The sequence below is a fragment of the Cajanus cajan genome, chromosome 9, assembly GCF_000230855.2.
Source record: "Cajanus cajan strain Asha chromosome 9, NIPB_CcT2T_4, whole genome shotgun sequence".
Lineage (NCBI taxonomy): Eukaryota > Viridiplantae > Streptophyta > Magnoliopsida > Fabales > Fabaceae > Cajanus > Cajanus cajan.
The window spans coordinates 14,108,295-14,129,462 of record NC_138525.1 but is presented as its reverse complement, the minus strand read 5'-3'; the positions used below and the strand labels follow the sequence as shown (position 1 = coordinate 14,129,462).

The 21,168-nt window shown below is 31.9% G+C and overlaps 1 protein-coding gene across 4 annotated transcripts; it reads left to right on the top strand.

Moving 5' to 3' along the window:
- The first annotated feature begins 5,566 nt into the window (after window positions 1-5,566).
- LOC109814219 (uncharacterized) lies at window positions 5,567-11,428 on the top strand. Of its 4 annotated transcripts, XM_020378588.3 has the most exons (5): window positions 5,567-5,928; window positions 5,992-6,106; window positions 9,748-9,806; window positions 10,773-10,881; window positions 11,045-11,428. In XM_020378588.3, exons 1-5 carry the CDS (start codon window positions 5,678-5,680, stop codon window positions 11,228-11,230), a joined length of 720 nt encoding a protein of 239 aa, XP_020234177.1. In that variant the 5' UTR covers window positions 5,567-5,677; the 3' UTR covers window positions 11,231-11,428. The 4 variants fall into 4 exon arrangements, 1 of the variants encoding a protein (XP_020234177.1); XR_014429552.1 differs by lacking the exons at window positions 10,773-10,881; window positions 11,045-11,428 and adding exons at window positions 7,634-7,902; window positions 8,679-9,033 and having other exon boundaries at window positions 5,788-6,106; window positions 9,713-10,766; XR_014429551.1 differs by lacking the exons at window positions 10,773-10,881; window positions 11,045-11,428 and adding exons at window positions 7,601-7,902; window positions 8,679-9,033 and having other exon boundaries at window positions 5,788-6,106; window positions 9,713-10,766.
- The last annotated feature ends 9,740 nt before the right edge of the window (window positions 11,429-21,168 follow it).

Genomic DNA, 21,168 nt, shown 5'->3' with positions numbered 1-21,168 from the left:
GACTCATGGGACGAATAGTAATGCGTTGAATGATAACAGAGAATCAAGACAAATCAAATGGTGTTTCTAGCTGTTTTCTTTGGGTGGTGACGCATGGGAATGGGGAGTTGGGGACTAATAATAATGTGATGAAAAATAATGAAAAAACCTCCTCTCAAAAAAATAATAATAATAATGAATAACCTAGAAAAATCATCGAATGGTGCTGTCTTGATCCTAAGTCCTAACTGCCATTTCCTTCATAATAAATCATTGGAAGTATATCCACCAAAATAAATAAATAAATTAAATCCTTAGGACAACCATTGTAGATTGTCCACTATAAAACATTATTGATACGTGGATCAATTGTTACATAAAATAAGAACCAATTAAAAATCAATTCAGTTATAACTTTTTAAATAGATATTATAAAGTCAATAAATTTATATTATATTTAGTAACTTGTAATTAAAAGACAGTCGATGTATATAAATTAAATTCAAATAAGAAAATAAGAAAAAATATTAATTTTTCTTTATATTTAGTTTAAATTTTAGCTGTTAGAAAAACAAAATTAGTTGTATTATTAAAAGTTTTGATGAACATGCCACCAAATCATAGTTTGGTCCGTTAAATATATATAATTTATAACTTGCAAATTATATATATATATATATATATATATAATATTTAAATAAGGACTATAAATTGACATAAAATATAAGCAATAATTGGAAAAGGTATAAATTACACTTCTAAACTCAATTTGAATGACAACCTAACCAATTCATAATTTTAATTAGCTTGGTCAATCATGTAAGTTTGACCTTTATTTAATTTATAATTAAGATATTAATAAAATCAAATTGATCAAGATAAATATTTAAAAAAAAATTATAACACAAACACATACATGTAATTTTACATTTTTTTATTTAAAAATGCAAATCAAATTAGCTTATTTTGTTTATATTTTGTTACTGTCCCTCTTATAAAATCTGCAACAACCCAATTTTCTTAAAATATATATATATATATATATATATATAAAATATTTGATATTTTAAAAGTTAATTAAATGAGTTTTATAGAATAAAAATGATGTTTAGAAAATAAAACTAATATAGAATGCTTTTATATTTGGGTTGATTTTGGTTATATATGAGAAAAATAAGTGTTCGTGAACTATTGGACAAAATTTTGAAGCCCAATAGCCTATAGTTCTACTAGTAAATGGAAAACAGTGGTTAACTAGATACCTTTTTTCATTCTTCTCTTTGTCTAAAAATGTCCTCTATTGTTAGAACCTGTAGAAAAGGTTCGAGGCTGAAGGAGAAAATCGCACTACAATATCCTTGCCATTATTGAAGTTCTTTCAACGTTTATTTGTTCTTTGTTACTCTTTATGGGATCTTGAGAGCTCCTTGGTTCTTGTGTTCTAAGATATAATTGTCTATCTAAATTCAATTGTTGATGTTTGTTTTTAGTTGTACTTGATGATGCCTGATTGAATTGTATGGGTGTTTGAATTGAATTCCTTTTGAGTGCTATTAAAGTACTATGAGAACCTATAATTTTATAAAGTAGAGGTAAAGATTGAATAATGGAACTAGAGCGAGAAATTGGTTTAGTAAATGAGTAATTAATGGTTCAAGATAGTATTATTAGGGCTTAAATTGTGAGTTGATTGATTGGAATGGATTAAAAGTAAAAAAAAAACTCGAGCAATTTTTGTCGTTTCTGGAGATGCCATGTGTGACATTGTGGATTTTACTGATAAATATTGATTTGATTAATTTAATTAATTGTAAGTTTAGTTGTTAAATAGTTGTAAAATTCTAAGGATTAAGAAATTCTTATTAATATAGTTGGTTAAGAGTTGTTTTGAGTCGATGTCAAAGTTGATCAAGTTTCAGGGAAGGTATAGAAGGTTTTCCTTAAAATTTGAACTTCATAAATTCATTTGTTAAGAAATTTATAGAGAAGTTAGAGAGAGGGGCTCCGAAGCCAGAGACATTTCCTTCTTTTGAGTCTACCAAAGAGTCTAGAGCCTTCCCCAAAGTTAGATTGAGTAGCTATGTAGAGATTCAAAGCTTTTGGAGCTAAAAATTAGATATCTCAAAGTTGTGTGAATTTCCCCAAAGGATCTCATCCTTCTTCTATCTTTATTCTAGGTGATCAAAGATAAAGGAAACTTGTAGTAGAGCTGTCAAAACGAACCGTCTGGTCTGATCTAACCCATCACTAGTTGACTAATAGGTGGGTTAACCCAACCCGATTCACTTTCTAGTGAGCTTACAAAAAGCATGGCTCGACCCACCATAGGTTGGTGGGGTAAATGAATTGACTCACTTAATTTTAAATTTTAAGTGAATCAATCCATTTAACCGACCAACCTATATATATATATATATATATATATATATATATATATATATATATATATATATATATATATATATATATATATATATATTCCTAATTCCCAGCTAGCCATAATTTTTTTAAATATCTATCTTTTTAATGTCCAAGCATCCAACCATTATATTTTTTTTTGGTAATGTCTAGCCAAATTTTTTTAAAATAAAACCTATTTCAAATAACATCTAGCCAAAATTGTGTGAGCTTTGTAGGCTGGGCTCACTTTTAATTTATTTATTTTTTTGTTAGTGGGTTGTGGCCCTATGGTTTTTTTTTTTCTTTTACATGAGTGGATTGGTGAGCCAACCTGGCTCACCACAAGTTTAACTTGGGTGAGCCAATTTCTTAGTGGGTTAGGTTGAGTTTTCAACAGTACTGAAATTTGTAATTTTTTTTAATCCAACCTGACTCGAACCTGTGGTGAGTTGGGTTAGCTCATCGGTTGTGGCCCATTCTGATAGCTCTAGCATATAGGATTGTTTCTTGTTGTATTGCATGAATTGTATGTTGTTTGGATACATAAAATTATAGTCGAGTTTGAATTGAGTAGTGAATACATGATATGTAGTTTCTTGGGTTTTTGGTAAAATGAGAAGGAATCAGTGATCCTTCCCTTGAATGGTTCCATGTTGATTCTGATGCTAAATTTGAGTTGTTTGAAGTGTATACTTGTGTTGTTATGCATTGCATATTAGTTTTAGATTGATTTTCTGGTGGATTGAATCAAAATACAACTTTGCCAATTGTGAAATTCGCCACCGTGTCGGACACAACTTTATAGCGTTGAGCATGATGTAGGTTAAAGGCTCTTTAACTTACCAACTTTAGGTACATGATTAGTAGCGTTGGGCGTGAGATAGAAGGAAACTCTCTAACTTAATAATGTCGGACCCTAGTTGAGTGACACCAAGCCTAATCAAGCCAATAGCTCTTTGCTTGGATAACATGGGTGTAGGTTGTGTGATGCCAAGCATGGATCATGTAGAGGCTCTTTACCTGGATGAGGTCGAGCATAGGTTCAACCATGCCAGGCGTGATGGGCACATGGGCTCTTTGCCTAATCCACGCTGAATGCAAGTAGAATGGCACCAGGCGTGGGCAAGCTAAAGGCTTCCTACCTTACAAACATCAGGTGTAAACTAAATGGCATCGAGCATGGTCTTGATGAATGAAACCTCAACTTAGTTGATTTTAAATGTTGAATCTTGATGATATATGTTCCATATGTTGTACACACATACATTCAATCCCTTTTGTGTGTTTATTTTAACTTCACAATCCTAAATAAATTATAACAAACATAACAACATAGAATTCATGACATAAGAATTCACCAACAATCACAAGACAATCACCTAATGCAACATGCACTCACTCAACTTGATTCTAAATGCATGTGGCATAAGTCAAAAACATGCATTGCCCAAAATGTGGGTTAGTGTGGTCCGAGCAAAATATGGAGGTGGTATGGGTTTGATGCCTATAATAAATAATAATAATAGATGTTTTAATCTTTGGACTAAAATTAAAGCTATTTTGAATGTTTTCAAGGAGAACTGTGTTTGGAATATTCATTGACCAAATTTTTTATTTGATGATTGGTTGCCTATGGTGGGAATTTTAGGATTACTGGAACTTTAAGATTTAATTGAAGGGGATGTTAGTAAGAATGTGGGGGATGTTTTTAAAAGTGTTGAGGGATGGGACATGATTTATCTTCAAAATATGCTACCTTTGGAGGTTTTAGCCAAGTAGTATCTTATGTTCCTACAAATGATATGGTGGGTAAGGGTTTTGTGAAATGAAAGACAATGATTGGTGATAATTTTAATCTTAAAAGTGTGTGCACTTTGATCACCAAAGTGGGTGATGTTCCAAGTATTCCTTTGTATTGTGTGATTTGGAAGGGGGAAGGTGTAGAGGGATCTAGAGCTCATATTTGGAAATTTGTTAGAGGATGATGGTTGGGCACAAATGTAGCTTGTTAGGAGAGAGATAACTAATTAGTTCATGCCCATTGTGAGAACTAGAGAGAGAAAATGTGGTTTGTTGTACGAGAGACTCTTTTTATGTCAAATGCTTATGGAATTGTTATGTTCTTGTTTCTACTAACCCTTTCTTTCTTTCTTTCTTTTTTAGGTGATTTGCACTCATGGTTGATCAAAAACTTGAAGGGTGGAAGGGGTCTTCCTTCATATTAGCCTTAAACATTTAGATTTGTTTTGGATCTACTTTGGCTGAAGATGAATCACCATGTATTTCATTAATAATTATGGAATACATATCAATTGATGGCTTGGCTTGGCAAGATGATTGACACGTGGAATGCAACAACTATTCTATGAAAGGCATTGCCTAGTAAATTTACCCATGAGAATATTTGTTGGACATGGAGTCCTATAAGTGGTAATACTATCACCTCAATTATGTTGGTTCTTGGTCCCATACCTCTTATGTTGCTTCAAGTGGTGGAGTATTAGGGAATGCAGAAGGCCTTTTTCTTGGGTGATTTGTGTGCAATCTCGATTTTGCAAGTACAATTGTTGGCAATTCTTCTTAATGTTAAGATGATTAAAGAGCATGTATATTTTCAAGTGGAAATGCAATCTAATTATAGGGATGCTATAAACATCATCACAATTCAAGACACCAACTGTACATATATGAAAGTTTCCTTCATTCATATTTAGAGGCAGAATTATAATGCATCATATTGTTTAGTTAAACATGGTCTATCTAGAGATCAAAACATTGTTCTTTTTTATTTATTATTATTATTATTATTTTTTTTTTTTATAGTTCTCCGTCCGTCTTTGCTCAATATTCATTAAGGTATGAATTAGTAGCCTTAATTTCTTCTATGTAATTTCTTTCCTCTAGGCTGTTGCCCTTTTTATTCAGCAAAAAGAAAAAAAATTTAAAATAACATCTTTATATCATGTCTTTCTTAATCTACTCAAGTTTTAATTTTCTTCATAGTTGGTTCATGGTCTGAAAATATTATTTCTTACAAGTTATTTTTGTGGTAAAGGAGTTAACGTAAATAAGTCAAGGATCCATATTATTTGACCCTAATTTAATGTATTAATAATTAATTTTCATAATATAAAGTCGAATTATTAGCCTAATAGTTTTCTATTGGGCTTCAAGGACTTCTCTCTGTTGGTCATTGCATAATCAAACGGGCCTTCAGTCCAAAATAGGGAATAGCACCCGCTTTCGTTGAGCATCGAATTTGAACTCGACTCACACAGAAACCGTGACGCAAACCGCAATGGCTGCTAGGCACATTCTGCTTCACCGCCTTCGGTGGCGTAGCTTCCAAGGGTCCACCGCGGCGGCACCTCAGAGCCACCGTCTATGGTGCAGTGCCACGTCATCACCGGAAGAACCAAACTCGAACGCAAGTTGCGGGACCCACACCTGCAGCCAGGAATACCTCGAGTGGAAGGAGAAAGAAGAGAAGATCGTGAGGGACATTCAACCAATCGTTTCGCTAACCAGGAACATTCTCTACTCGCCAAGGTATTATGAGATTAAATTATTTGGATAGGTATCGTGAAACGACGACGTTTATCTCTTTGCCAGGTACATGAACGGGGAGCATTTGAGTATGGAGGACGAAAGAGCCGTGGTGGAGAACGTTCTCATTTACCATCCGCATTATGAAGATAAAATCGGAAGTGGCTTGAACTCCATTATGGTAAGTGAAGTGAATGCTATGCATGGTTAATTTCATTTGCAGCTTCACATTCTTTATTGTGATAGTGTTATGTGAAGTGAATAATATGCAATTATGCATCAATTCTTTGATATGTAGTATGTATGTATGTATCTATAAAATGTACGATGTCAGATTCCCAGTTGCTTTACCTTGCCGTGTTTGTATTAATTTGCAACTTCTGATTGCATTTGCCCTAAATTATGTAAACTATAGTAAACTGCTTGTAAAGGCAAAGCAATGGAATCACCGTTACAATTTTATAGTGTGAAAAAAGCATCCAACAGGTTTTAGGTCTTGTTTTTTGTAGTCTGCTCTCAAGTTATCAATCGGGGATAGTAGTCCTTTTTGTTATGGTGGATAACGGGATGACTGTTATATTGAAGAAAGTTATCCAAATAATTTGTAATTAAAAGTCATAATTTTGAGCTAAAAACACTAGTACCTAGTAACTAATAGCAAAAGTTAAAGAATCAAACAAGTTTAGCCTGTAAGGCTTAAGGTAACTAAACTTTCAAATTCAAATACAAGTTTTTCTTAAGCAGAGTGCTCATCACCAAGATCTTCCAAATCTTTTTATTTGAGTCACTTTGCTGCTACTAAATTTGAAAATTCCTCCTCCTCCTCTTCAATATCATCATCACCACCTTCTTCTTCATCTATATATACCTTTTCATTTCCCTTTCCTCTAGAGTTTGAAGGCTTAGGAGCTGTCCTCTACAATCATTTACTGCAAAGTGTATCTTAAAGGCTCACTTTAATAAAAAGAAAAAAAAAGGCTCACTGACCCTTATTACATTGGCAACAACACCAAGTCGAAGTATCATCATCAAAAACCAACTCAGCGGCAGCAGCTTATCGATTAGTCCATCGCCACCTATTTCTCCCACCACTAACTCATTTGTATCATCAATGTCATTTAGGAGAACCAGAACAATCATAATGTTTTTTAACTGCTTGGTTAACTTAATAGAAACCAAGTCTTGTAATTTCTTTTACTCAAGAATCAAGCCTCGTTCACTTCTTTCTACGTGTACATACTTACATACAGACATGTATTTGTGTGTTAATGTAATGTCTTCTAGCTTTCAATGAAGATGTATGCGGTAAGGTTATTTTCACTATAAAATTAGTCATTTCACATTCTATCAATGATAGCAAATATGTCCTTGTACTCTATTTTATTTCTGTTGAAAGCTTTTTGAATAGCTTCCTTGGCCCTACCCATTCCTTCATGTGTAACATTTTGCTGGCTTTTTTTAATTATCAATAAGCCTAAGAATGTACGCATGGGCTCCATAGCCTTAAGAAAGTAAGTAACATCATTCCAAAAGGTAGACACATACATAAGTACAGTGTTGGCTATCCTTTTCGGTTTTGCCATAGGATCATTAGCTATCTTAGACTTCAACCATTCATTTGAAGTGAACATCTTTCTAAATTTTCTCCAATGCAAATATGTCATGCCATGTCAAGGTTATCACTCGTAGTTTTACTAGTGCACAAAAGACTGAGGTGATAGAGCTTTGTGGAGTTGTTCCCTGTGGCTGAGTCTATGATATCATGACTGGGTAGTGACCAATGAGAAGTTAAGCGTTAGAACTCTGATCACGCACAAAAAAACAGAAATGAAATGATCAACAAAAGAGAGCAGAGACCTGTGCTGCAAACCACAAAATGAAAGGCAAGACTGCAACTCAATGGACATGTAGAACAGAGAACTCTGAGTGAAAATTGAAAATGGGGCCTATGAAGCTCGGATACTTAGTACGACACAGGTATGATACTACATAGATACATAGATACGACAATTTTTTTTAAATTTAGGATACGATATGTCCCGGATACATTACTAAAAAGATTATAGGAAAAATCATGTAGATGTGGAATATTTGTAAAGAAATAGACGTTTATCATTTCTCATTAATTCATAATTGTGATGCCACAATTCACAAAAAGGATATTTGTAATCATAACAATAAAATATATACAATACAATTTCTTCTCATACCATAACCAATTTTAGTTCACTACATCAGTAATAGCATCTTTGGTAGAACTTAAAACAAATATGAGCTCTATACAATAGCCTAGGACTCAAAAGCATGATTACTAGATTATCGTCTAATGTTATTTGTATCACTCTCCTCTGCCCCTTACCATCATTTAGAAGCATAGCTTCTAAGTCTGGTTTTTCTAGAGACAAGTATGTTAATTCAAGAAGTCTGGCACCATTAGCAAGTGGATGATGTACATCTTTGCTAATGTGCCACAACCTTGCTGCTCCTTTTTATACCCTTCATCATAGGCAAAAGTCAAAGGTTCAAATACATATAGATCAAATATTCTACCCATTTTGGATCTATTTTGTTTTTCTTCAAAGAATGAACAGAGGAATGTGTACTCTGATTCCTCTCAAGCATAAGAATATGGTTGCACAAGAAGCTTTTGGCAAGCTTTTTGGATACTTCTCATTTAAAAAAAATGAAAAAAGATTGGATATTTTTTGAATACGTATTCAAGAGTATCTGAGGAGTATCGGTATCTCACACAGGTACAGCACTGATACTTTTCCATTTTTTGAAGTACTTGGGCTTCATATACAACACAGTGGGCAGAGCAGAGAAATTGAGCAATGAGCTTAACCAGAAAATGCCTAGTTTGGCTGGAACTATTCTAGCGAGTAGTGAGTTGAAGGGCTTTTGTCCAAACAGAGGAGAGACCTGAAATGACCAGGCTAGCAGTGAAAAGTGAGGAATTTGAAGGAAAAAGGTGAATATCCATGACTTGCAAATGAAGTTAACAGAGTTAGTTGGATCAAGTAAGAAATTGGGGAATGATCCATAAATCAAAGGGGATTAAAGGTCCACTTGTAGAAAGGTCCTAAACTATTCTGTATATAAAAACAGGTAAATACCTTGCACACATCAAATGGATTTCCCATGAAAATCATTATCCTATTGCTGTCAGACTCTCAATTTTGTTTGCTTATGAATGTTTAATCTCTTGAAAAGGAGATGCTTTAAATGCTTCAAAATTGCAAAAAATTAAGCCATTCATTTGATTTTGTTCAACTTTTTTGGTTATCGCTTTGCTAACCCCAAAATGATACATTTGGAGGCATGTCTCAAACAAGTGTTGAGTGTTGAGCAAGAATAATGGACTGGAAGATCTAAGAAACTTTTTGTAATTTGTAAATTAATGCTATAACTGTAGTTCCAGTCTTGATTGAGCTACAAATCTGAAATAATCAACAAAGTTCTTTCTTCTTAGATGTTTTGCAAAATCTGTTACATTTTACTCTTAATGTAGAACAAATGTCAATTTGATGACCTATATCAAATGGCTGCTCTCTTGCTTGCTCCTTGACACTAGGATCTAACTACAAATATGCAAAATGCAAGTCATCTACTTTTATTTTTTATCCTTTCATAGGGCTATGCTCGGTAGTTTCTATGAGTTAATGCTATGTACTTTCAAAAATTGTACATATATCTTTCTGATAAATCTTCAGATTGATGTTCAAATAATATTGGAAACTTGTTAGGCTCAATTGTTCTTATAATTGCAACATTGTTTTCCCTGTAGGTTTTAAATTGATGTTATTTAGTTCCTGTTGTCAGATGTACATCAACTTGATGCTCTTTTTTGGTGATGTGGCATTGTGCAACCTCATTTTTGTGTAAGCAAAGTCAACGAAAAAAAGGTCTACATATCATAAAGAAGGATTGTTTTGTAAGAAATGACAGTGTACACCACTATCAAACTGGCAGGATACTTGATTTAACCAAGTAGATGAAAATGTATCAATTAAAACCTTCGACAAAAATCAAACTTGAGTAAAAGTAGAGGAATTTGGGTGTAATTAATGAAATTCCCAGCCTTGTGAGATGGTAATAACTGCATTCTCTAGTCTTATAAATTCTGGACTCTGGAAAATGGCAAAAAGCCGATAGTCTGGTATATCATTGAGACAAATAGTGTAGCGGGCAGAAAATCCATAACAGTTGAAATATATGATATATATCAATTGTATGTGTAAAAAGATTTAAGTTGTATGCAAAGAGAAATAAAATGCATAAAAGTTGGCATAATATTAATTCGAAATTTCAATTGGCTGGACACTCACCGGATATGACTAGAGGATACAACGCACAAGCCACAACCACGATACCCATATGGATGGAGACGCAATTGTGGATCAAAGGAATTCCACAATGCATTAGTGCTATAACAGCTATTTAACATCACTCACTTCTTTGATGTAATGCATTTTAAAGGCACTCCTATCTTCTATTACCATCTAGGTTATCACTGCAATCAGATAAAATGTACTAGTATATTGTGTTGCTGATTACATTAGGTGTGCATAAGTATTGCACTAGTAGCTTTTGAATCTGTAGTTATTCAATTACATTTATACACTATTTAGTATCCTATGGCTTTGTTGGCTTGGCAATACAATTAGTTGCTCAGATAACATCTGCACTAATAATTGGTAGGATGACATGAGAACAAGATAATACCCTTAGACGATATTCAAGTTTGTCTCCCAAGTTCCAACCATGAAGGAATGTAGGTCACTTAAAATTAGATGTCAATTTATCCTTCGTTACTTGATTTTGAATGTTGTTGGTTTGAATTTCAGTGATGCAGAATATCCACTGCCACCTCCCTTTATTTCATTGATATTTGATAAGCTAAAGCTCAGAATCCAATTGAATGTTCTTGCATTCTCATTTGCCATTTTTTTAATTGTAAGCTTCTGTGTCTTTCAAATGCATTTACCTAGTAAATGTATATTTACTCTGATTGACATAAAAAATACTAAACTTCTGCTACCATCATTTATTTATTTACTTGCTATATTCTTTCTCAAAGATGGCAGTAAGTGCAGCCTGTGACTTTATTGTCTTGTAGGTTGATCATCATCCCTTATATTTATACCCAAGGTGCCTTTTTGTTGTAAGAACTGATGGTAGCTGGATCGACTTCTCCTATCGGGTGTGCCTTGAGGAATACATTAAAAATAAGTACCAAATAAGTGCTGAAAGGTTTGTTAATAAAAGGTTTCTTAAAAATCTTATTAAGCATTGGGGTATTTGATATGTATGTATTAGAACATACAATTTGTGAAGTATATGATAGTTGATAACAATTGACCGGGTTATCTAGCTTATTTGTGAACGGAACAGAGAAATGAATTGAAGTCAACTTGCCTTTTGTTAAGTTGCGGAACACTTTGCTTTGTAGAAATTCATGAATAGGTAACTTGGAGATAGCAAGGAATGATGTTTTTGTTGATTAGTTGCCTTTAATATGGTGGAAAATTTATGATTATTCAGCCTTTTCTGACATCAATTTTTTTAAAGAAACGTGTTAATAACACGTTCTCTAACATTTTATTTATTTATTAATAGTTAAATTTTAAATTACCAAATCGAGTGATATACACAAAATTGTGATTTTCAATAAATTTTAACTAATAGTAAGTGTTAGATAATATGTTACTAGCATTTCTTTATTTTTTATTTTTAATGTTGCACCTCATTTTATTGAACTGATCAGATGTATGGAGGATATTTTCTAAAGATAGTGCTACCCACACTTTTGCGTGGTCATCATCTCACATTTGAATAGTTAGCACTTTTATTTTCTGCTGATGTACACTCTGATTCCGTCACATACTCCTATGAGACATGGGATGTGCAAGTAGAATATTTTGTGGAGTGTAAATAAATAGCATGAATTTATAAAATTTCTTGAAAATGAGTGGGAACTGGGAAGCCTACAATTGTTCTCATTTTTTGTGTCCAGCTATATTCACGGGTTATTTTAGGAGTGGTTGAGGACAGACAAATGGGAGTCAGAAGAGTCAAGCTCTACTGGGGTAAGTTGTGCAACTAGGTTTAGAGGTACATTGCACAAGTCAAAATTGAGGAGAATTTCTACTTGGCCTACTTTTTAAATGTTTAGTTGAATGTGTTTCTAAATCCAAGGACAGAGTTTACCTTTCTTTTTATTTATTGGTTTAATGATTAGTGATAAGTAACAATTAGCCGTCACTACATCATCACCATTATGGCAAGGTGCAGCAGATTAAACTTAAAGCCACTTTTTCCTATTCCTAATTTTAATCCTCCATTTCCTTTAGTTGGATTTGGTTTTTTAATCTACAGAATGTAGAAGTAGAAGTAGAAAACTGTCTTGTCTGAAAGAGAGGTTGATACTTTATTTCTTCCTTTTTTTTCTCTTTCGCATGGTCCAACTATTGGTTCTTCAGCTCACGGTAAGATTCAGAGATTGCATAACTAATTGTATTCTATTAGATTCATCAGAAATTTTAGCTTTAAACCCTAAATCCTAAACTCTAAATCCTAAACCCTAAATTATGCAAATCTACACACTGAGAAACATTTAATTGAAAATTGAATTTACACTCCCAAATTTAGAGGCAAGTGTTTTAGATGACTTTGACTTTCATTTTGTAGCTTTAGCGCGATCTTTTCTTTGTTTAAAGAAATGATTATGCAATATGCATAAGAAATTATCGGTTATGAAGTTAGGATGTCTAGTCTTACAAGTTACTATTACTCATGATTTTGGTAGGTAACAATAGAGAGTTGTGTTATTCCCGTTCATAGTATTGGATTTCCTTGATAAATGTTGTGCCCGCAAAGTTAATGATAAAAATATTTTTTGTTATTATTGAATGATACAAAATATTTTGTATTAAAAATATTATTTCATACTAATTCTTTATTATTATTATTATTATTATTATTATTCATTTGCTTTTAGAATTAGGTTTGAACGTAATTTAATTTTATAAAATGACTATTTTTCACTTATATATTCTATTTTAACTTTATAGCGAATGTAAAACTTAGGATTTTTCTTTTCTTTACCACTTAATAATGAAAACATTTCAAAATATATTGTTGGTCTAATTGTGAGAATCTAAGTACCTAAAGCTCGTGTAGAGTTCACTCACTGGCATATTGATTCCCCCACCCAAACATGAATATCAGTTCTTAATGCTTAATGTAGGTGTTGAACTGTATATAGAATGACTTTGTTTTATATATTTAAATTTTTATTTTGTAAATCATTAAATAACAATTAGAATTATATATTAAATCTTTTTTAAAACCGCAAATTTCTGTATCCATTTATGGTGTGTTTTTCAATATATATATATATATGTGTGTGTGTCAATGAGTCTTTTTTTTTTTTGTCAAATATAAAGACAATCTCCTTATGGAAATTGATAAATATCAAATAGATAGACATTTTTTCTTAGTTTAAGTTTTCTGTATTTACAAGAGTTGGGATTCAATTCTAGATCACTTGATTTAGTAATATGAGTCTTTTGCCACTCACAAGTTGGATTTTCAATCTTTTCAATAATCTTAAAATGATTGTCACTTAAAGTTTGTTTAACGCAATAAATAATTAAAATTTTAAATTAAAAGAATATAAATTAATTTGATTGAATTACTGGATTCATAAGGGAAAATACTTTTTATTCTTTTCATCTTAACTCTAGCTCTAAAATGGAAACATACTCTTTCTCTCTTTCTCTCTTTCCATTCAAGCACTCAATCCAACTGGATTAATTTTGTTTGTTACTCTCCTTTGATTCTCTTTTCTTGTTTTAAGAAATTCTAAACATAGGTGGGTGAAAAGCGGGTAAAAAAGAGTGACAGCAAAATTATAAGTTATGGTGTCATGTGTAATATGACCAAAATTTAGAAAGGTCAACCCGTGGCCATGATTAATTTTTACGGTAGGTTCTCTGTTATGTACTGTCATGTTATTTTATGATTACGGCAAAAACATTATGATTAATCTCTGACTATGTGTTGTGGGCCCTCATCTGAGCGGTCGTGGATCGGGCCCTACTGGAAGATGATCCACGTGGGCCATTATTCTACAACTCATTTTTATTGTGAGATTTCTTTTAGTACAGTTCGACTATGGTGAATTCTTCTTTAAGTTATGTTTGGTAGGAAAGAGAGTTAGAGGAGAAAAAAAAAGTGGGTAAGGAAAAGATAGAGGGAAATTTGGTTATTTGATAGAAGAAAAATAAATAAGAAATAAAATATATATAAAAAGAGAAGAGAGAAAGACGTGAAATTTATTATCTTTTAATTTTTTATTTCCTTATTTTTTATTAACTAAAATTTTTAACTTATTTTCATTATCTTATTTACATTCATTCTCCCTTAATTATTTATTTATTTTATTAATTTCATCTCAACCAAACAAAACTACCATCTTACAATTGCACCACTTCACCCTTTTATAAAAGTAGATAACATCTTTCATGACACACACTTATATCAATCATAAACATACATAAGATAAAAGGAATTTTAAAAAATATTTTTAAAAAAAATGAACAAGAGTCATTTTTCTATAATAATTCTACTACATTGGAACAAAATTACTTCCTAGATATGTCAAAAAAAGGTAAGAGTCACTTTTTAAAAAAAATAATTTAGATAAACATATAAAATAGAAATTAGGTTTTTTTATATTTAAAAGTATTTTTTTTAAAAAAATTAACTTAAAGAAATAGATACAATATTATTTAATAAGATGTTGAGTGATTTCTATCCAAAACATACTTATTTTATTTAAAAGTGTTTTTTTTTTCTATTCCATTCAATCTCATTATCCAAAACAAGGGGTTAAGTTAAGTGATTTAAATCATAAGTTTAATCTGATTAACACTGATCCAAAGAAAACTCATTTGATAGTATTATAGAAGAAAAGAATTATAGGAAAGGACACCTATACATAAAGAATTCACATTTAAGGTGAATGTAAAATAATTTCATAGGACCACTCTCATTGGTCATCTTTATAGTCTTTCTTTATCAAAAATAATTTAACAGCAACCAAAATTTAAGTTAGTTCTTCTTCTTCAAGACTTCAAGTATTACTCCTATTTTGGTCATCTTTACAGTCTTTTTTTACAAATTTGAGTACTATAGATTTTATTATTATTGTGCTTTGTGCACTTATTTTATCTTCAATTTGTTATTTACTTATTATTTATTATTATATTTTTAATTTTTCTTTATTTCTTAATTTTTCTATATTTTCTATTTTCTTTTTATGCATAAAAAATAATAGAATGTAATATAATTTAATAATAACTAATATTAGTTGACATAAGTGATAGTGACTTATGTTCTTTAATCAAATTATTTGGAGTTTAAATTTTGATTTTGAGTATGAAATAAACTATGTTAAAAAAAATATACCTATCTTACATTTTACATATGTTCATGATTTTCAACGAAAATTAATTACTTAAAATAATTATAAATTAACAGTGAGCTATCAAATTTTGAGTCTAATTATTTGCCTGTTTTCTTGCCGTACAGTTTTGTTAACATTTTTTTAGTGTTGTTAACTTGTTAATTGTTACTTTCTTCATTTTTTTTGTTTGACATTTAAGGTTTAAGCAGAAGAATCAAGAAATTGATTGATATTTTAATTTTTTAAAGTATTTATTACTTATTTTTCTATTATACCCTTTAAGTAGTTGGAGAGGAAATATGTATGTTGAAAATGAATAAATACATTGTTTAGTAAACACACATTGATTACTAAGGATAAAAATAAAAAAAATTAATAAGTCATTAATTTTAGAAAAGTGACAATGAAAAATAAAAATAAAAAATAATACCAAAATGATTATAAAAAAATGGAGGGAGTATATTGCAGTTTGGTAATTCAGCAAGAACAATGCGAAAGAATTATTATTGCATAACTAGTATAAAAAATATTATGTATTTTTATTTTTTAAAAATTAATAAAATTTAGTGATTAATAGTAAGAAAATTCGAACAATTCTTTAGTAGTTAAAAAAATAAAATATAATATAGAAATTATAAAAAAAAATATAATTATCTAAAAATTGTTTATATCAAAAGAAATTATTTCTTTTATGATTAACTTAAAAAATGAGACACTTTATGATTTTTTTAAAAAAAAATAAAAAAAATGATAAAATAAAAAAAAATGTGTCGTTAATTTTATTATAGTAGATAATTAGGTGTATTAATAGTGAGTAAAAGAGTTTAAAAATATGAATGTCAATACAGTACACCAAATTATTATTATTAATTGTTATAAATATACACATAGATATCATTCAAATTTTTTTCCTTTCTATTTCACTTTTTTTCTTTTACTTTTACAATGTACTTGGGATACAGAATATTTTTGCTTGTCCAGAAATCTAACATAAGTAACATTGTGATTTTAAAGATTTATTTATTAATTATATGATATATATTGATTAATTTTTAAATTGTTTTATTTATTGTTGTTTTTGAATTCTAAGTGTCAAGGGATCCTTGAGAGTTAAGTTGTTACTAAGGTAGTTTTAATTAGGGTATAGTTGACCAAGTTTAGAAAAAAGATATATAAATTTCTTTTAAGACGTGAACTTCATAAATTCATATCTTAAGAAAGCTTAAAGAGAGGAACTCTAGAACTAGGAAGATTCCTTTCTTTTTTTTGAATTCCTTAGAGCCTTTGATCTTTCCTAGTAGCTGAGTAGAGTTGAGAGATTAGAAATTCAAGATTTCGAGGTCAGGAATATCAAGTGGAGAAAGTCGAACAACAACCCCAAAGACCTTTGATTTTCCTTCCTCTTCCCATTATTTTTTAGATTTGAGGTAAGGGAAATTTATTGATTGAATATAGTTGAATACTAAATGAATTCCTCATTTTGTGGTTGAAATTGATTAGGATTTATGAGATGAAGATGTTGGCTTTAAGAGTTGTTTGTGAAGGTTTTTCTTTGAAGAAGAAATTAATGATCCTTGTTCTTCCATGGTTGTATTTCGATATATTTGTTGGAATTGAGTTGTATATGTTGTATGATTGTTGGAAATTGGAAATGCATGCTAGTTGGAATGTGATTCTTGTAGGTTTTGAGCCAAAATAAGATTCTGCCAAGTGCAAAACTCTTCATCATGCTAGGTGTGACTTGAGTTAGGGGTACTCTGCCTTAATGACACCGGATGCCAGATTGCTAGTGTTGAGTGTGGGTCATCGATGAGCTCTTTTACTTGGTCACGTTAGGCGTGGAATAAGAGGCATCAGTCGTGATTTCTTGAAGGAGTCTCTAACTTGGTGAAGTTGAACCCAAGATGAGTGATGTCAAGCGTGATCAAGATAGAGGCTCTTTGTTTGGATGATTTCAAGTGCGAGTTTTATGGCATTAGGCATAAGTAAAGTAGAGACTTTCTGCTTAGATGAGGTCGGGTGTAGGTCTAGCTACGCCAAGCGTGATTGACACATGGGCTCTCTACCTTATCTACATCGGGCGTAGGTGGTTTGGCCTTAGGTGTGGGCAAGCTAGAGGCTTTTTACCTTAATAACTTCAGGCATTGGACATCAGTTGTTGGATGAAAAACTTGTTATTTGGCTAAGTGTTGAGAATGAGTGTAGTATATTGATTATGATACAAACTAAGTGGGTGTAGAGAAAATAGTAAAGCGTGAACGAAGATGTACGTGAACAAAGATGTTCGGGAAAAAATCTCTATTTCATTTAACACTTTGTCCATTAAATAAAAAAAACAACTGCACTCTTTGTAACGTGCATAATAACTAATTAACACCACTAAGTTTAAGATAAACACTGCTTCTAAAATGCCTTAAGACCCGATCAATATAAAAACAAACTCACTAATGCTCAACAATATTGCAACATAATAATAATAATAATAATAACCAACTAAAAATAATATATATTTTATTTTTTAACAGATTACTCACATGATTTATGGTGTTGTATAATTATAGTTCATTATGCATTGATATATGATGACGTATAATGATGTTTAAAGTTGCTTTAGTTGTAAGTTGCTTATGAACGAAAGTTGATGAAGTTGTAAGTTGTTAGTTGATTAAGTTGTTAAGTTGTATAAACATGTATTAGTGAGATGCATGTTTAAGTTGAGATACATAAAAATCAAAGGAGACTGAAAATTGTTTTAGAAATTAAAATATCTCATTGTGTGTATGTAAGTTGTGGTGCTCTAAAAGCCTAAAGTTGAAAACCCTTCAATAAGATAGTTACCTCCTGAATGAGACGTTGTTTTTAAGTTGCCTCCTCTAGATTTTATGTGGAATAGTACGAGAGTCAGGTTGAGCCATATGTGTATGAAGTGAAAAACTAAATAAGGTATAAAGTTGAGAGAAAATCTTTAACAGATTGCTAGAAAGGGCGTAGTATTTGGAGGGTAGTTAGAAGGCTAATTTCATATGAGGCTTAGATATGCATGCTATGCTCATGGTAGGCTCACATCTAAGTTGTTCTACACTAACAATAGTAGTACTAAGCTTTCCTAGTTTAAGTGATAAAACATAAGAAATCACTTTATGTTGTTTATCAGGTGCTTAGAGAGGCTTAAAGTTGTTAATGCTTAATCTGATTGTGATAGGTTAAGTAGTTAGATTGTCCACATATAACGACGCATTAGTTGTTGAAAGTGGTATGAGTTGTATTTGAAGTTATGCATATTGAGAATGCGATTTATGATGTAAGTTGTATTTTTTGTTGTATGTTGTGAATGATGATAATAAGTTGATGTTGTGTTATATATGAACTAGTTTGACATTGTTTAAGTTGTTTTGTGTTGTATAAGTTTTAAGTTCATTACTTGGTGTTATGTTGATTCTTTCACAACTTTACCCTTTCTTTTCCTTATGATTGGACTGCAATGGTAATCCTTTGTTTGGGAGCAGGGCAATACTAGCTTGGATGACTTGGCTTGTTGGTGGATGATCATGTTGGAGTTGATCAATTTTGTACATGCTTCTCTAATGTAGTATGATTGTGTATAAAAGGTTGATCGACGATGAGACTTATGTTTTTAATAGTTGTTTATTTTGATGTATATTGCACATATGTATAGGACATATATGTAACCTTAGAGTGCATTTGAGAGAGATGAATTACCACGAAATAGAGTGGATGAGGAGGGTGTAACGACCCACCCTAGGCCGTCACTTCTAGAACCAACCAAAGATAAATAATATATATAAAAGAAAATAGAATAAGAGCCAGCTACGCTAGAGTGTAAATATACAATAACATATAAATTGTTTCCAAAATATATAACATAATCTTTTATAACAGAGTCATCATCCTCAGTAAAGTTATACAATAATCCAAAAAGATAATATAATTACAACGTCATGAAAACATCAAAATAAGACACCCTAGGTGCTGGTCAAGCTCTAAACCTAGCTACTTCTCAAAGCAGCTATCCAAAAGACTCATTGCTATCCCAAAGCCTCATACCTGATCTGCTCCCCCACATAGTGAGATCATCACAGTCCACATCATGGAAATATAAGGGTTAGCACATATAAAACCAACCATAGTACATCATAATAAAATATCATTAAACAGATATTTATCCACAGTATTTATCCAGACCAACAAGTCATTTTCAAGCTAAATATAGACCAACCCAAAATATAATGTATACACGTCCATGCCAATGTATACATATTTTATGATAATAAAATAATCCATAACCAATGTATACAATCCATACCATATGTATACATATTCCACATCCAAAACAAAGTCACACCACTGTATAATCCATGATGTAACCAACACATCCAAACCAAATGTTGGCCTCAACACCATCCAAACCAAGTGTTGATACGGTGAAACATGTCATCAACCCATGTCCCACACCTAACCTCTCATGGATAATATACAGTTGGATTACGTCGTCACGTAACCCTGGTGAGGCCACCTCAACCATCGGTATGACTCGGCCTAGACCTATACCGGTAGCAAATAGAATACTTAGAGGAGTACTTCAGAATCCACCTAACATCTGAAGTGGTTTATCATATAATCTTTGGAAAAGTTCCATATTGGAATCCTCACCATGGGATTCCCAAATTCCATATTTTTCCAAAGATTATATCCTGATCTCACCAAGAGATCTCCCAATCCATACCATAACCTTACTCCTTTAAGTCCTATTTACTTTTCCAAACCACATACACATAGCATATTCCATAATTAAACATAACCATAACCATGCCAATTTGTCAATATAATAATAATATAATTAATTAAATATTTAAAACAACTATCAATTGATCCAAATTATACTATGTGAAATGAAAATCTCCACATAAAGTAGCATATTAAAATTATACTATTCCTATCATGTTCATATGTACTAGATTAATTTTATAAGCACTACTCTTACTTGGATAAACTTGAACTGAAATTCGGGCAGAACCTCCTCCTCTCTTTTCCTTAGATAAGAACCGAAACTCGGGCAGAATCTTCTCCTCTCCCTCTTCTTTTCTCTCCCCTGGCAGAACCTCCTCTACTGGATTCCTCTTTCTCTCTCCTCTTTTCTTTTCTCCTCCTCTCTCTTTCTTTCTCTCTCTCTCTCTCTCTCTAGAATTTTCACTTTTCACTCAGTTATAATTTTTCACCCCCCCAGTCTCTATTTATAGGCATCCTGGGGTCCCCGGAACGGCCCGTACTGATTTCGGAACGGCCCGTTCCGGAGCCTTCAAACGTGGGCAAATTTCTCAATTGGAACGGCCCGTTCCCAGAAAGCAGAACGACCCTTTCTGAAACCAGAACGACTCGTTCTCAATCTTAGCAGAACGGCCCGTTCTCCCTCCGAAACGGCCCGTTCTTCTTCTAGACTTAGCAAAACGGCCCGTACTGCTTCCAGAACGGCCCGTTCTCCATACCAGAATGGCCCATTCCAAGGTCGTTCCGAAACAACAAAAACAACACATTTTTAATGCTTGGAACGACCCGTTCCATTTTTGGAACAGCCCGTTCCAAGTTACCAAATTACCCCTATAACTTTAATAAAATTACGAAAATGCCATCAATAATTATGAAAATGCCATATAAAAAAACTGGGTGTTACAGAGGGAATTGTCGAAAATTAAAAAATCAAACGTGTTTAGGAGAGAAGGCGCAAGATGATTATTGTGTAAATAAGTTGAGGT